The sequence below is a fragment of the Nerophis lumbriciformis genome, linkage group LG16 (assembly GCF_033978685.3).
Source record: "Nerophis lumbriciformis linkage group LG16, RoL_Nlum_v2.1, whole genome shotgun sequence".
Classification (NCBI taxonomy): Eukaryota; Metazoa; Chordata; class Actinopteri; order Syngnathiformes; family Syngnathidae; genus Nerophis; species Nerophis lumbriciformis.
In genome coordinates this window covers 45,923,939-45,941,991 of record NC_084563.2, presented here as the reverse complement: position 1 = coordinate 45,941,991, position 18,053 = coordinate 45,923,939, and the positions used below count along the sequence as shown (strand labels likewise).

Sequence of the window (18,053 nt, the reverse complement as noted above, 5' to 3'; positions counted from 1 at the left end):
AGACTTTTCTCCTCAATTGAGCTAAATTGAATTCTGTCTGTTTAATTATTTGCTTCTTTGTCTGTTTAATAGATATCATCAGTGTTTGAACCTGACACTTGCATTTATTCCTAGTTTGTGAACCCGTTCTCAAACAATGGCAATAAAACGATTCTGATTACCGTATTTTCCGCACTATAAGGCGCACCGGATTATTAGCCGCACCTTCAATGAATTACATATTTCATAACTTTGTCCACCAATAAGCCGCCCCGGATTATAAGCCGCGCCTACGCTGCGCTAAAGGGAATGTCAAAAAAACAGTCAGATAGTTCAGTCAAACTTTAATAATATATTGAAAACCAGCGTTCTAACAACTCTGTCCCAAAATGTACGCAAATGTGCAATCACAAACATAGTAAAATTCAAAATGGTGTAGAGCAATAGCAACATAATGTTGCTCGAACGTTAATGTCACAACACACAAAATAAACATAGCGCTCACCTTCTGAAGTTATTCTTCATTCGTAAATCCTTCGAATTCTTCGTCTTCGGTGTCCGAATTGAAAAGTTGTGCAAGCGTGGGATCCAAAATGGCCGGTTCCGTCTCGTCGAAGTCATCGGAGTCAGTGTCGCTGTTGTTGTCCAGTAGTTCTGTGAATCCTGCCTTCCGGAAAGCTCGGACCACAGTTGTGACCGAAATATCTGCCCAGGCATTTACGATCCACTGGCAGATGTTGGCGTATGTCGTCCGGCGCTGTCTGCCCGTCTTAGTGAAGGTGTGTTCGCCTTCGGAGCTGTGTGAAAAAAGCCACCCGGCCTCTTCGCGTAAACTTCCCTTAACCACTCGCTCATCTTTTCTTCATCCATCCATCCCTTCGAGTTAGCTTTTATGATGACGCCGGCTGGAAAGGTCTCTTTTGGCAAGGTCTTCCTTTTGAATATCACCATGGGTGGAAGTTAGCATGGCAAGCTAGAACCACAGTGAAGGATGACTTCTCATTCCCTGTGGTGCGAATATTCACCGTACGTGCTCCCGTTCCACAGTGCGGCTCACAGGAATATCAGTTGCTGTGAAATACGGTAGTAATCCGTGTGCGGATGGAGAGATTGCGTCTTTTTATGAACCGGATCCTTGTCGCTTAGTAGGAGCCATTTTGTGGTCTTTACAGATGTAAACAGGAAATGAAACGTACGGTGATATCCGCGCGTTTTTTCTTCTTCTTCCGGGGGCGGGTGGTTGCTTACAGTAGAAGAAGAAGCGCTTCCTGTTCTATGGGGGCGGGTGCTTACCTTGGCGGTTGCTTGCGTAGAAGAAGAAGCGCTTCCTGTTCTACCGGGAAAAAAGATGGCGGCTGTTTACCGAAGTTGCGAGATCGAAACTTTATGAAAATGAATCGTAATAAAGCGCACCGGGTTATAAGGCGCACTGTCAGCTTTTGAGAAAATGTGTGGTTTTTAGGTGCGCCTTATGGTGCGGAAAATACGGTATGTCAATTTCCCAGATTTTTTTTTTGCCTTTATCAGTGGATTCCGTATAATTGGCCAATTTTGTGACTCTGTCCGCGGTTACGTGAACGTGTAAATCATGCCTTACTTTTATATTGAGTTTAGTGATTATTGATTATGCTTAGTAGCTCTGTATCAAATACAAAGTAGTAACCATGATGACATCCCAAACTTCTAGTAGACTTGCTTTTTTCACTCATTCGCTCCTCATCTGTTTCACCGTCACAAGCTCCAGAATTTGCATGCCCATCAATCGTTTTTTTTCCAATTATTATATTTTCATAATTTTGAGAAGCCATAACCGATGTCATAATTAAAAATAGATTAAGTGTCCAGATTTAGGTTCCAATGAAACAACCGTGCATGTTTTGTGGACAGTAAGAGGAAAAAAGTGCTCACTTCAAAGCCATGTGCGAGGCCAGCTCCTGGATGATGCGGGAATGTTTGCCTGCTGAAGAGTTTTTGCCGAGCCAGCTGGGGAAAGTCGGGAAATGATTCATGTAGCCTCTCATGAGCTCACCAGGGATCACACTAGCATAGATAGCCTACAAACACACACAATAAGAGTTTTTCTCATAGGGAAACAATGAAATGGGGTGAAATTGTCGTACAAGCGTAAAAAGAAGTAGAGTACGACATGAGACGTTAGTTTGTGTTGCATTATTGATATGCGGGGTTGGCGTTTTGTTACCTGGGTGGGGAGCAGAGACCAGTTCTGCCCAGAGCGGATGCGTTTGTCCACCAGGTCTCCATCACTGATGGAGTCGGCCGTCTTGCTGAGCAACACAAGGTGGGACTTTGCGTCACCGCTAAAACGAGGCACAGTGTGAGCAAAACTTTATTCTGCTGATTGAGCGTAAAAAAGGAAGCAGCAGGACGGAGCCTCCCTCACCCGGCGGCGGCGGGTCGGACATTCAGGTAGTTCTCCTGTACGAAGAGGGGCGCTAGCGAGTAGTCGTGGAAGAAGAGATCGGACTTGTCGATCAGGCTCATGCGGGCCGTCTCCTCGCCGGCGGCGAACACCTTCCGGCAGACGTCAAAGGGCCCCATCTTCATGTCCTTGCGGGCGGCGGCGGCGTCGGACTTGCACTGGTCGTACGTCATCACCTTGTCTTTGGCCGACCACATGCTCAGGTTGTGGATCACCTGAAGAGAAGCACACTTTTAGCTGCCCAACATGCTACAGAGCACATTTTGAAAGCGGTCACTTGATTTCACACCTGTCTAATGTCCTGATTGGACGCCAGGATAATTTCATTAAGTGCCGGAGGTAAAATCTTGACTCCCTCCTTGAAAGCGAGGGACATCATAGCGCCCTGTTGATAAAAAGATGGGGAAAAAGTAGAAGGTTTGAATGGTTACAAATAGTCACAAACACAAAATGTACTAAAAAGACACTCAGTGGAACGCAGACGTCAGCAAATGGAAAGACTGCAGTCTGCACATTTGATTACAGTAATAATTGTAAAAAGCACATTTATATAAATTCCCCTTTCCTCGTTTAAGCATTTTGATTTAATTCCCTCATTAGCAGTTTTATGGACATTAGTGGTTCTTGAAAACAAGACCTCTCTCCAACGCACACATATACATACATACATATATATATATATACATACACACATACAATCATACATACACATATATATACATACACATATATATACACACATATATATACACACACACATACCGTATATATATATATATATATATATATATATATATGTGTGTGTATATATACATTAGGGATGTCCCAATCCAGGTTTTTGCACTTCCGATCCGATACCGATATTGTTTTTGCACTTCCGATCCGATACCGATACTGACCGATACCGATACTGGCCTATCCGAGCATGTATTAAAGTTTAAAGTTATTTAGCCTACTTAGTTGTCAGAATCATGTTGAAATGGGTTTTAGTACTCTTGATAACAACTAGCCAGCTGAATTAGGGGAGTTTGAATAATACACAATGGTTGGTAACAAGAAACTGACCTGTTTATTCAAGGATAAACACAAAATAGACAAAATTATACATGACAAACAGAAATGGCATCATTGAACTAGGGCTGGGCGATATGGCCTTTTTTTAATATTGCCATATTTTAAGGCCATATTGCGATACACAATATATATCTCGATATTTTGCCTTAGCCTTGAATGAACACTTGATGCATATAATCACTGCAGTATGATGATTTTATGTGTTTTGATTGATTGATTGAGACTTTTATTAGTAGATTGCACAGTACAGTACATATTCCGTACAATTGACCACTAAATGGTAACACCCGAATAAGTTTTTCAACTTGTTTAAATTGATTCATGATACAGATATATACTATCAGATATATACTATCATCATAATACAGTCATCACACAAGATAATCACATTGAATTATTTACATTATTTATAATCCAGGGTGTGGAGGGGGGCGCCGGATGTAAGTGTCAAAAAGACAGCCAAAAGAGTTTGATATGAGAATAAATCTAAAGTTAAAATATAGGGTAGAAATGCACCCATTTGCAGGAAATGTAGTCTTGATTTTCAAAATTTTCTTTCAAGGTTTGCATGTCTACATTAAAACATTCTTCTTCATACTGCATTAATATATGCTACTTTTAAACTTTCATGCAGAGAAGGAAATCACAACTAAGAAAATCACTATTTTTTTCATACGGTGTTGATGTGGAAATGTTTGCCTCGGCATTTTGATGGTGTGGACGTGTGGCACCGAATGGAGATAAGCGTCTCGACAGACGTCACAATATTTGAACAATGATGACGAAAACTGTTTTCTGTGTCGTGTCCGTGTGTCGAAAATTGTTATGCGCTTATTTTTTTTATTTGATTTTGTGCGTGGCATATAATTGCTATGCGCAGAGGACGCTTGAGCAGGCGCGCACCTTAGAGGGAGCGTTGGTCACACGGCTGCGCTAGCATCACAGCTAACGTTAGCCATGCTGCTACCTCTCTGCTCGGGGAGGGCGTATACATATGTGACGTATGACGTGACAGTATGTGACGTGTCGTGACAGTATGTGACGTGTGTAAGAAGGTGCGCTTGCTGTCTGTGAGAGGGAGACACCAGAAAGAGTGAGAAGGTAATGCCAGCAGGTAAAAGCAACTGCGTGAGAATCCACACACCTGTGGATGTGTTGAAGGTGTGCTGGAAAATGCGGAACGGAAATTAAGAGCAGCAGAAAAGTGAAATGTATTATTTAAATCGGTGCGTTGGAAAACACGGACCGGAGTTTTTTTTTTAAACTGGATCTGGATCAGCATTTTCCCATGCCTTGCCGATACGCATTTTTTGGCAAATATCGGCGGCCGATTCGATCCAAATATCGGATCGGGACATCCCTAATATACAGTATATATATATATATATATATATATATATATGTATGTACATGTGTATGTATGATTGTATATATATATATATATATACATACATACACATTTATACACACACACACACACACACACACACACACACACACACACACACACACACACACACACACACACACACACACACACACACACTTATTTATATATACAGTATAATATATATACACAGTACAGGCCAAAAGTTTGGACACACCTCATTCAATGCGGTTTCTTTACTTTTTATGACTATTTACATTGTAGATTGTCACTGAAGGCATCAAAACTATGAATGAACACATGTGGAGTTATGTACTTAACAAAAAAGGTGAAATAACTGAAAACATGTTTTATATTCGAGTTTCTTCAAAATAGCCACCCTTAGCTCTGATTACTGCTTTGCACACTCTTTGCATTCTCTCGATGAGCTTCAAGAGGTAGTCACATGAAATGGTTTTCACTTGACAGGTGTGCCTTATCAGGGTTGATTCGTGACATTTCTTGCTTTATCAATGGGGTTGGGACCATCAGTTGTGTTGTGAGTGAGAAGGTGTGTCCAAACTTTTGGCCTGTACTGTATATTAGAATCTATGGGTGCTAAAAGAAAAAAATTACATTTAAATTGTAATTTTTATTTATTCAGATTTTCGGGAATTCATTTACAAATACGTTTTTTTAAGAATACATTTATTGTTGATACTGTTGATTTTCAATTGATTCAAGTAACTTCTTGTAGGTAACATCATTTTGCTCAATAATACACAACTCTTGCATGTAGGATTACACACTAGGGATGTAACAGTATTGTAAATAGCGCAGCAGGGCTGGGCGATTTAACTGTATCATGATATAAGTCTTTTATATTGGTTGATATCAATAATTATTGGTATTTTTTATGGCCTATGTAAAATATGGACCAGAAGAGAAATATAATAATAAATCAATAAATGTAAACATTTTTATTTCAAATGTAACCTTCCTCAGATTAAAGTTAAAATCGGACATTTGAACGCATTTTAGAAAGAGGAGAAAACATGACAGACATGCAAAATACAGTGCCCAGACCACGATCGTCTACAAATCCAAAAATACAAGCAACATGATAGTCACTTGATTAACCACCCAGAAAAGATTTGTGACGCAAAACCAAGATGTAAACCAGGCCAAACATCATTTCATAAGGAATTTCAATCAAGTTTTTGTCATGACCGTATGTTTACAATGTCATTTTAAAGACACTAAACCGAAAATTGTTCACATTTTCTTGTTACTTGAAACACTGTTTTCACTGTTCTTTGCACTTTAAAAATACGTCCTGGTGGTAGTAATAAATAGGGTTAGAACATTCTAGTATTAAGTTTGTGTATATTTACAGTAAGTGTGTTTATTATTAACAATAGACGCACTTAAGTTTCCCCACTAAGGCATTTTTTTCAAGTCATCTTTTTTTTGTGTGACAAAACTGCATTAGTAATCTAAAGAGGTTCATTAGGTCTTCAAAAAATAATGCAATTTTGTATTCTTATAGCCAAACCGGTGTGGCTATAAGATTAACAAATTGCATTACCGTATTTTTCGGATTATAAATCGCATTTTTTTTCATAGTTTGGCCGGGGGTGCGACATATACTCCAGAGCAATTTATGTGTGAAATTATTAACACATTATCGTAAAATATCAAATAATATTATTTAGCTCATTTGCGTAAGAGACGAAGCAAATGTCCGCAATCGTCACACACACACGTCAGCAATCGTCACACACGTCAACCAATAAGAATTCGGCGGGGGCGGGTCATGGCAGAAGTGCATTGTGGGTCATGGGATGCTAACTGCTGCTACATCCGTAGCTATTAAAATGGATTATTTCAACATTGGCGGTAACTTATAAAAACTGAGAAGGGCTGAACAAAAACGGCGACGAAAAGGAAATCATATACTGCAGCTTACAAGCCGGACGTAGTGAAATATGCAGCTGAAAACGGCGATCGAGCAGCAGAAAGAAAGGGAGCGGCGCATACCAGGAGCGACAACGAGGAAGAAGATTTCATGGGATTTAGCGATCAGGAGTGACAGATTGTTTGGTAAATGTATAGCATGTTCTATATGTTATAGTTATTTGAATGACTTTTACCATAATATGTTATGTTAACATACCAGGCACATTCTCAGTTGGTTATTTATTCCTCATATAACGTACACTTATTCAGCCTGTTGTTCACTATTCTTTATTTATTTTAAATTGCCTTTCAAATGTCTATTCTTGGTGTTGGCTTTTATCAAATAAATTTCCCCCAAAAATGCGACTTATACTCCAGTGCGACTTATATATGTTTTTTTCCTTCTTTATTATGCATTTTCGGACGGTGCGACGTATACTCCGGAGTGACTTATAATCCGAAAAATACGGTTCTGCATTATTATCGTGTTGTGGCCTGAATACTGTGATAATAACTACCGTGCGATTTTGATATATTACAAGAGGATCCCCCTGCTAGCCTCACTATGGACTGTACCATTGGCGTTGTTAGGCATATTTTAGGGGGGCTCAGGTCCCCCTAAAATATTCTTAAGCCCCCCCCTAAATAATTTGGTGTTTTTTTTGTTTTTTTTACAAATACATGCCGACATAAGTCATTATAAAGTGGCCCGAATATGAGTTTAAATAAATAATCATATAACCTGTTATTATTCACTCAGTTTCCCCTCACTTCGTAGCGTAAGGTAGAGAGCCCCTTTAGTGCGTCGGTATCCAATCCATTCCACTTGTTCATATAGAAAATGCCCACATCACTCAAATTCCAGTCCGCATTTTCTCTGCGACCTTGCTTGCGGTCCTGCAGGTGTACGAAGCACATTATCTTCCTTTACAATGAGTCAAGCTGCACAAAACCTTGTGTGTGCAATTGTAAATAATTTAGTTTTTAAGTTTTGTGTTTCTTGTAGAATCTATATAAAGTAATATACATTAGCCTATTGTTAAAATAATGAAAAAAACATCATTAAATATATTTGTTTTATTGTGTTGTTACATTAATAGCTGTTGTATTATTATAGGATGGCTTGTTAAACATTTCATAGGATTTTCAGAGGGAGGAAAAACCAAGACATTTAATATAAAATGTAAAATGAATAAATACATAAAAAGAAAAAGAAAAAAAAATGGTTAAAGGCCATCGTCCCATTTCATTTCGTCCTGTGCATTTAAAAAAAAAAAAAATAACAATGAACAATTTCTAAGTCTTTGTTTGCCGTTTGTGAAGTTTTGTGCTTGTGCGTAACGTTCGCTCGCATCCTGTGCATCTCCTGGGGGCTAAGCCCCCCCTGTCCTTAAAAGCTAGTGACGCCCCTGGACTGTACTCTCACATTATTAACCGTATCCACTCGGCATTCAATGCACCGGCCACCCAGGGGGTGGAGTTTGGGGTGGAGTCGCCCCAACAACGTCCATCCCAAGGTTTCTCGTTATTCCCATTGGGTTGAGTTTTTTTCTCGCCCTGATGTGGGACCAGAGCCGAGGATGTCGTTGTGGTTTGTGCAGCCCTTTGAGACATTTGTGATTAAGGGCTATATAAGTCAACTTTGACTAACTGATTGATTGGTCCTTTATAAACACGCAACGGTAGTCTTAACATCGCCACCCTTTTCAATGATCAATTCCTGCTCAAATTGTGCGGAACGCATGCACTTAAATTACTGTGAATACTAAGAATTATTTTTGCACATTCCGTATTTAAATTATTATTCTGTTTCAATTTGCATGTCACAATATTCTGTAAAAATTGATTGATTGATTGATTTTTTTTAATACCGGTATCAGACAATATACAAATAATACCGAACTCTACTTTTAAAACCCTTTTTTGTCATGTGAATCGGCAAAGTAAGTGACAATGTGGTGAAATGTGCACCTTGATCTGCTCCACTCGCGGTCTCTGGAAGCGTAGATCAAAGCAGTAATTGGCCAGCGATCGGATCTTTTGGTGGTTACGATCGTTGCACATGCAGATGATCGGAATCTTGGAGTTTTTGATGAGGCCGATCATTTCCTGTAGGATAAAAGTGCAGACTGGTGTGTCAAAAAAAAAAAAAAAAAAAAAAAAGGAGCAAAGATGGCCAAAGTGTGCCTATGGACCTGGATGCCGCCACGATCCTCATTGCCCGCCATGCCATCCACCTCATCCATGATCAAGACATGTTTACTGCTCACTTGCTGAGAAGTACCTACGTACAAATCACAAAGCCACTGAACAACAACACTCATGAGTTATTTAGACATGGTGACAGAGCAACAGGTACATCAGAAACATGACAAAGCGTGTCACCAACTTGGAAAGCAACTGGAGCCTATCACTGATGTCTGTACCATACTGAAGCAGAATGAATCTAACGCCAGCCAAGAATGTTAAAATAATATCTAAACAGCGGACATTTATCCATGAAAATGATGGAGAAACTGCTGATGGTGTGTTTGATGGCAAAGGATATACCGTAGAAGTCGATTCTCAAAGGTAAATATTGTACAGTATTATGACTAGGGATGTCCGATATTATCGGACGATAAATGCTTTAAAATGTAATATCGGAAATTATCCGTTTCATAATTATCGGTATCGGTATCTAAAAGTAAAATGTATGACGTTTTAAAATGGCGCTGTGTACACGGACGTAGGGAGAAGTACAGAGCGCCAATGAACCTTAAAGGCTCTTCCTTGTGTGCCGGCCCAGTCACATAATATCTACGGCTTTTCACACACACAAGTGAATGCAAGGCACACTTGGTCAACAGCCATACAGGTCACACTGAGGGTGAACGTATGAACAACTTTTAACACTGTTACAAATATGCGCCACACTGTGAACCCACACCAAACAAGAATGACAAACACATTTCGGGAGAACATCCGCACCGGAACACAACATAAACACAACAGAACAAATACCCAAAATCCCTTGCAGTACTAACTCTTCCGGAACGCTACAATATAACCCCCCCTATCCCCGCCCACCTCAACCTCCTCATAGTCTCTCTCAGGGAGAGCATGTCCCAAATTCCAAGCCGCTGTTTGATAGAAAGATAGATAGTACTTTATTGATTCCTTCAGGAGAGTTCCCTCAAAAAAACTAAAATTCCGGCAGCAGTGTACAGAATTGAGATGGAATTTAAAAAGTCAAAAGTAAATAATGGGGGTTTAAATGGGAACAGAATAGAAAAATATTACAATAAGAATAAAAATAAAAAGCAACAATGAGAATAAAAATATAACAGTAAAATAAGAATATAACAAGAGAAACTAGGCAGTAGTGACCATGTTATGAAAAAGTATTGCACTGTTATTGTTTTGAGGCATGTTAAAAAAAGAATGCACTTTGTGACTTCAATAAAAAATATGGCAGTGCCATGTTGACATTTTTTTCCATAACTTGAGTTGATTTATTTTGGAAAACCTTGTTACATTGTTTAATGCATCCAGCGGGGCATCACAACAAAATTAGGCATAATAACGTGTTAATTCCACGACTGCATATATCTGTATCGGTTGATATCTGTATCGGTAATTAAGAGTTGGACAATATCGGAATATCGGATATCGGTAAAAAAGTCATTATCGGACATCTCTAATTATGACATTACTTCATAAAACTACTGTCATTGTTAGTAGTACATTCTGTTGAGATTTTTTATACAATATTTATCTTAAAGTTTATTTTTCAGTTCAAAAGGCATGTTACATCAATTAAATTGATTTCAATGGGAGACTTTAATTTGAGATACAAATGTTTTGAGTTAAGAGCTATGTCACAGTAGGGATGGTCAATTAAATAGAATTTTGATTTGGATTATGGCCTTTCAGGATCATGAAAATGTAATAATGGGGGGGGGAAAAAATGGTAATGATTAATGGGCAGCGCAACGTGCATGCAATTTCCGGAGCTGGTAACGGTGAAACAGGCGAGGTGCATGAGTGTAAAAAAAGAGCACGTAACCGCGGACGGAGTCACATAATTGGCCAATAAAACAAAATCCGCTGTTTAACGCAGAATATCAGAGGAATTGACATAAATGTAAGTGAAATCTTGTCATTGTGAGGAGAAGGAACATTTGTTTGGGAAAATAATGTGTTCCAATATTGCTCATTTATCCCCGACACACTCAACCGCCACGTCCTGAACTAAACAACGTGGAGAGGGCCCCTTATAACCACGAAGCTGAAAATAGCAAGAACACGCCAGACACCTACAACTGTTGTTGTGAACAACATCGCCGATGTAACATCAGTCTACAAACAGTGGTCGCAACTTGAGAGACGGGGTGCGCCACATCCCGCTAACAAAATAAAGGTTTCAAAAAAAGTACCTTACACAACTAGCATTATGTACTCATAGCTTAAAAATTGTGTAAATGTTATCAATAAATGCTTTGACCTAAAATACAGGTCAAAATAGTCCAAAGATATATTGCACCAATAATGAGGGTTTTTGCATATGTTTAACAAACATTTAATTAAATCTTATTTGGCACAAAAAGCACACACAATGGTGGTAAAATAAAAATAAAAACGGAATTTAAACAATTGAAACGGAAAAACTTAATTTTACTGGTTTTCATATTGCTATTATTTAATTTATTTATTTTACTTGTTAGTAATTAAAATCTTTTTATTTATTTTTTACTATATTTAAAGTAGATTTTTGGTGGTACAATAAATACTCACACTTTCAAATTAATGAATATCTGTGTTATTAACCGTGATTACAGTATCAATCAAAAATAATCGTGATTATTATTTTTCCCAATATCATCCAGCCCTGCGTCGCAGAACCAATTAAGCTCGTAAGTTGAGGTACAACTGTATTTACGAGTCAAAATCATTATTTTTTGTATTCGCTTTCTTGTCAAAAAAGAACTGAAAGGAAACTGATTTGGTTTTCCTTTTATTTTATTTGTATTTATTTATAGATAGACATAGTTTTGTATTTCATTATTGTTTTTTTTTGTTAATATCAGAGTCCGTGCTGCAAAAAAGTCATCCCTAGAAGCACACACCTTATGGACAGGGACCCACAGTTTAAAATATACATCATATAATAAAACAAAATACCAGTGACGTGCGGTGAGGTTGATGGCTGGTGAGGCACTGACTTCATCACAGTCAGATTTACAAACATATGAACCCTAAAGAGTATCTTATTCACCATTTGATTGGCAGCAGTTAACGGGTTATGTTTAAAAGCTCATACCAGCATTCTTCCCTGCTTGGCACTCAGCATCAAGGGTTGGAATTGGGGGTTAAATCACCAAAAATTATTCCCGGGCGCGGCGCCGCTGCTGCCCACTGCTCCCCTCACCTCCCAGGGGGTGAACAAGGGGATGGGTCAAATGCAGACGACAAATTTCATTACACGTAGTGTGTGTGTGACAATCATTGGTACTTTAACTTAACTTTAACTTTACACATACAAACTGTAGCACACACAAATAAAAAAAACGTTATTATGGTCATACCTTTACTTATAAATTAAGTCCATGCGCCGCAACTAAAGCCCTCACTTAAACTTTCCACGTGCAAAATTGAATCTATTTAAAAAAAGTGTAACGGAGGGTTTATAAATGTCGCCTATACTGTATGAAACTACAAAATAACAAACACGGAGGCTCCAGTTTACACGAGGACCACTTTATTTACCTTCTTTCAAAAACCTCCGCTCCACTCCGTGTCATCACTTCCACTCTTAGCGCCTTCAAAATAAGAGCTCAAGGCATATACTGTATAACAGCGCATAACAGGAACTTAACATCACAAAGAGGAAAGCTCATGAAAATAGGTTACAAAAGTTATTTAATAAGAAGCCAAAAAGTGCAAAAAAAATAATGTTCGTGTTGGAGGAGATGTGAATTAGATACACCTGCAGTCTGCAGGTGTACCTAATGTTGTGGCCCTGCAGTCATTCACAACTCCTCCAACACGAACATTATTGTTTTTGCACTTTTTGGCTTCTTATGAAATAACTTTTTTAAATAGATTCAATCTTGCACGTGGAAAGTTTAAGTGTGGGCTTTAGTTGATATAACAATTCTACGGCGGGGGTGCAGGAGGCGGGATTACTGGAGCCTCAGCCAGTGCGTCTTTTGCAGCCGTTTTATGATCGCTCAGCACAAGAAATACGTTACACACATACAGTTGTTGACAAAATACACTGTACATTATATACCTCAGCTAACTAAACTATGGAAATGTATAATATAATTCATATAGCAATACAGTCTCACTGCACAGCAGGCCAGCAGTTAGCCGAGTCCGGAATCCATGTTGAGGCACTGAGTGACATGTCTCTTCTCAGTATTTGAACGGCAAATGTGAAAATTCAGCGATTTTGAATAAAAATAATCTAAAACTGGTGAAGTTAAATGGAAAATAACTTTATAGTATAATCACTGGATACATATAACAATTTAATTTTTTTTTTTTTTCCTTTTTTTTTCTCTCCATGATGGCAGGTGAGGCCCCGCCTCTAGTGACTGCACGTCACTGCAAAATACAGCACAATACAATACATTTCAAAATCTACCCACCAAATACCCATTTACAATTTCATTTATAAATAAAAAAGGAATCTTTATATCCACCAAATCAGTCTCAATATCTTATTATTCACATTTAATTAAAGGTTGCATCTTGAAGATCTGTGATAATCTCATCATACATACAAAGGTCAAGACCAAAATTATGCGACTAATGTGAATTCCTCAACCATAAGGGGTGTGCTAAATGTACTAAGCATGACGTCGCAATACATTTACCTTAAAACGCTTTTTAAAAATGTTTGAAGAATGTGATTATTTTATAGAGCTATCAATCTCATTCCAGATCATCGGGCCTCTACAGGCTATACTAAAGATTGTACACTTTAGATGATGATTTTTTCCTCCTAATAAAAGGTTTACTTCTAGTGTTACGTCTATGTCCCTAACAAGCATCTTAGTCAGGAAGAGTTCCAAATAGTAACCTTGTGTCACGACATTATAAGAGAACATTAAACTGTGATGACCACTGTATTCTCAGGCTGACCATGTGGAGAGAGACAAAAAACATAAGCAGTAGACCTTTGTAGAAGCTCTCAATGCTGGTGTTGTTGAGGGACTCGGCAACCACCTGCTTCAGGCTGTTCTTGCTGCGTGTGCAGCTTGCGTTCATCTCCACGTAGCTGAAGCCCAACTCCTGCAGGCCGAGGCACAAGGCAGACAAAAGGACAGTTAAAAACACGTGAGCCTCAGTATAAGTCTGGACTGTCTGACCCACCTCGCAGACCAGGGCTGCTGTAGTGGTCTTCCCCACACCCGGTGGTCCGGAGAGCAGAGCAGCTTTGAATCCAGATCCATCATCTTTGCCCGACCCAAATTTTCCAAATCTTGCAACTGCACAGCAGACAAGCACTTTAGTGATTTCGTTTTGTTTTGGATAGTTTTCTGCGAACATCGTCAGGGTGTTTGCTACCTGGTGCTTTGGAGGCACCCGCGCTGTGATGTTTGTGCCAGGTTTTCAGCCACCGCAGCAGCTTGTTGGCACAGCTCTGGTCTCCTTGCTGGCCAATCAGGGCCTTCAGAGACAGCGGGCGGTATTTGTCCACCCAGAGCAGACTGGGTCCTTCCTCTTCTTTTAATTTGGACGGTGGCCGTGGGCCAGAAGAAAGACCCAAGTCCCTGCGGGCAGTTTGAGCTGAGCTTCTCCCAGGTGGGTTGGCGCCTGTCGCCCGTCCGATCTTGGACGGGCTTGGGCTCTGAGGGGACTTGGAGTTGCCTTTGGAGGGAGAGACCTTTGCAGCTTTTGGGGTGCTCTTTGAGGCCTGGCCAGGAGGAGACCTGGTCTTTGAGGCTTTGCTCTAAATGATTATTAAAACAAGAAATAATTCAGTCATACAACAAGTTAGGCTGAAGCGATGTGTCCAAAAATCTTTTGTGAACAGATGCTAACCTCAGCCTCTGCAGCGATCTCGTATTTGGACTTCTTTCCTGGTTTAGTCCTTATCAGCTCCAACAGATCATCCTCACTGAGGATTATGGTACCAAAACTCTCCGCCTGAGCAGCACCAGAAATGTACAGACTGTTACCACTTTTGCTAAAACTCGAATTATTATTTACCTTTCAACCTAGTACTTTGTACTAGAGATGGAACAGTTTATAAAAAAAATATTTTTGTTTGACCTGACACGGTTCGTACTCGTAGCGCACGTGTTGCTCGGATCGCACATTTTTTTCCCCTTTGTGTTAATTATCAGTTTGGAGCGTGTACGTGTAGTTCAATCAATCAATCAATCAATGTTTATTTATATAGCCCTAAATCACAAGTGTCTCAAAGGGCTGTAGTGTAGTTCTGGTCATCGTGAGGAAAAGGTGGTCCCTATGATTTCTGCGTTAATCACCAAAGTGGCCTACAAAAACGGTATCTGTTGTTAAACAAGAAATTAGGGTTGTCCCGATACCAAAAATTTGGTACCGGTACCAAAATGTATATTGATACTTTTCAAAATAAAGGGAACTACAAAAAATGTCAATATTGGCTTTATTTTTAACAAAAAATGTTACAATACAATAAACATAAGTTTCTTATTGCACTCAAAGAACAATTTTAGAAGGTTAAAATACAAATTAAAAGGCATTAAACACATTGGGTTTTTCTTGTTGCACTTAAAGAACAATTTACAATTTTCCTTTTTACATATAGTCTGCCATAATCAAAGATTAGGTTGGAATAGGGCTGTGTGATATATCGATATACGCAATATATCGCGGGTTTGTCTCTGTGCGATATAGAAAATGACTATATCGTGATATCGAGTATACGTTCTCACGCAGTTGCTTATAGCTGCGGGCATTACACTACAGGCTCTCCTCCTCTTTCCAGTCTCTCCTTCTCACAGACAACAAGCGCACCTTCTTACACACGTCACATACTGTCATACGTCACAAACGTATATGCCATGCCCGAGCAGAGAGGTAGCAGCATGGGTAACGTTAGCTGTGATGCTAGCGGAGTGGTGCGAGCGCTAATACAAGAGAAAGAAGGTGCGAATCTGGTAACAAATGGGGGAATAACTCATTCCCAAGAAAAACAGCAGGGGGTCCATCGTCTGGCGGTGGTTTGGCTTCAAGTGGGAATATGTCGAACAGACAACCGTAATTTGTCAAGTGTGGGGCGAAAGCGTTGCTATAAAAAGTAGCATTACTGCTGTAACAAACAGTTCAGGGTGTCCCAAGTTACCGGAGTGTGTTAGGTGAGGAGGAGGAGTTTTGTCCCTCCAGAGTTGCCGTATGGGCTGTGACGTAGGGTTTGTGTGGTTGTGGAAGGAGGTGTGTGATGTTGACATTATAGAAGCGGTGGCTACCGAACCTGCTCTAATGTCTCCCGTTTATTATTTTATCAGATAAGTACACTGTATAGGCAAACCCAGGACACTCGGCTACACTGCTAATATGTAGCATCATTTGAAAAGTCACCCGCTAGACAATGAAGAGGGCTTACTCCGCACGTCAATATCTCCGTTTGGTGCCACACGTCCACACCATCAAAATGCAGAGGCAAACATTTCCAGATCAACACCATATGAAAAAAATAGTGATTTTTTTCAGTTGTGATTTCCTTCTCTGCATGAAAGTTTAAAAGTAGCATGTATTAATGCAGTATGAAGAAGAATGTTTTAATGTAGACACATAGAATCATCATACTGCTGTGATTATATGCATCAAGTGTTCATTCAAGGCTAAGGAAAAATAGAGATAGAGATATATATCGTGTATCGCGATATGGCCTTAAAATATCGCGATATTAAAAAAAGGCAATATCGCCCAGCCCTAGGTTAGAATATAATAAAAAGCTTTATTTACATTATATTAAATGCTTCATGATTTATGGTTGCCTCTCTGGGTCTGTGCTTTAAGAAAAATACAATTATTAGTAAGTACTAAAAACAAAATGATGGATAAATGTATCCAGATAAGCCATGTAGCAGGTAAAACACTTTGGTTAAAGATAAAACACAAATTGTAGCAATTTCTTACAAAATATAGTCCTTTCACTAGTATTAGTTGACTGCTAATTGGGCAGTTTTAATATTTGGCATCAATCCCAGCAGCTGTGTGTGCATCTATGTATCTACATGTTATGTATCTACATGTGCACAGCAGAGGAGCTGGTTAACTTATGAGAGTAGCGTGTGTGTTTGTGAGAATGGCAACGCGTTTTCTGAGTGACGTCAGTGAGTGAGTGGGCGAGCAAAGAGAGAGAGCGGTAGCGCTGCACTGCGCAGTCGAGTGATGAACGGGTCTGGTTGTGTCCCGCAAAACTAACAATAAGTTAAAGTTAAAGTACCAATGATTGTCACACACACTAGGTGTGGTGAAATTTGTCCTCTGCATTTGACCCATCCCCTTGTTCACCCCCTGGGAGGTGAGGGAAGCAGTGGGCAGCAGCGGTGCCGCGCCCGGGAATCATTTCTGGTGATTTAACCCCCAATTCCAACCCTTGATGCTGAGTGCCAAGCATGGAGGTAATGGGTCCCATTTTTATAGTCTTTGGTATGACTCGGCCGGGGTTTGAACTCACAACCTACCGATCTCAGGGCGGACACTCTAACCACTAGGCCAGTGAGTAGCTAAGCTACTAGATTGTCACAAATCGGCGGCCTCGTCGTTCTGACCTGAAAGCGAAGCTTAACAGACCCCTTGACGGGTAAAGTGAAGTGTGTTAACCCGTCAAAAACATTGACGCTGAAGGGAATGTCTACACTGTGCTCATCTACTTCGGTCTGCACCGGAGCCGAACAGCAGTACAGTTGTAACAACAACATCATTACCTGTCACTCTTTAAACTCCTTGTGCAGATCTGAATGATTATTATTTAAATGTTTACCTAAGTTTGAAGCAAGGGTGGTAATACTAATAGCCACATTTGGCGAGGCATGCTTTAAAGCAACACTTGAAACGCGTCACCTTTACCATTAGTTTTGAAGCCCAAATACCTCCATATTGCGCTTCACGCACACTTTTTATTAACCAGTAGAATTGTCGTTTTTTGCCATTCTACCTCTGCAAGACGATATTGCTTGTATGCACTGTGTGTGTGCGTTTTGACACAGTCAACATCATGCGCCTCGGCTCTGTAGTCACCGCCACACA

At 39.7% G+C, this 18,053-nt stretch overlaps 1 protein-coding gene across 3 annotated transcripts in view; it reads right to left on the bottom strand.

Moving 5' to 3' along the window:
• rfc1 (replication factor C (activator 1) 1) overlaps positions 1 to 18,053 on the bottom strand; it is a 56,694-nt gene that overhangs the window by 5,010 nt on the left and 33,631 nt on the right. For all 3 annotated transcript variants that reach the window (XM_061977248.2, XM_061977247.2, XM_061977249.2), the window contains exons 11-20: positions 14,853 to 14,957; positions 14,376 to 14,760; positions 14,181 to 14,296; positions 13,985 to 14,099; positions 9,014 to 9,102; positions 8,790 to 8,927; positions 2,709 to 2,804; positions 2,381 to 2,634; positions 2,180 to 2,297; positions 1,888 to 2,033 (exon numbers count right to left, since the gene is read on the bottom strand). In XM_061977248.2, the coding sequence (XP_061833232.2) occupies positions 1,888 to 2,033; positions 2,180 to 2,297; positions 2,381 to 2,634; positions 2,709 to 2,804; positions 8,790 to 8,927; positions 9,014 to 9,102; positions 13,985 to 14,099; positions 14,181 to 14,296; positions 14,376 to 14,760; positions 14,853 to 14,957 (1,562 nt within the window). The remainder of the gene's footprint in view (positions 1 to 1,887; positions 2,034 to 2,179; positions 2,298 to 2,380; positions 2,635 to 2,708; positions 2,805 to 8,789; positions 8,928 to 9,013; positions 9,103 to 13,984; positions 14,100 to 14,180; positions 14,297 to 14,375; positions 14,761 to 14,852; positions 14,958 to 18,053) is intronic.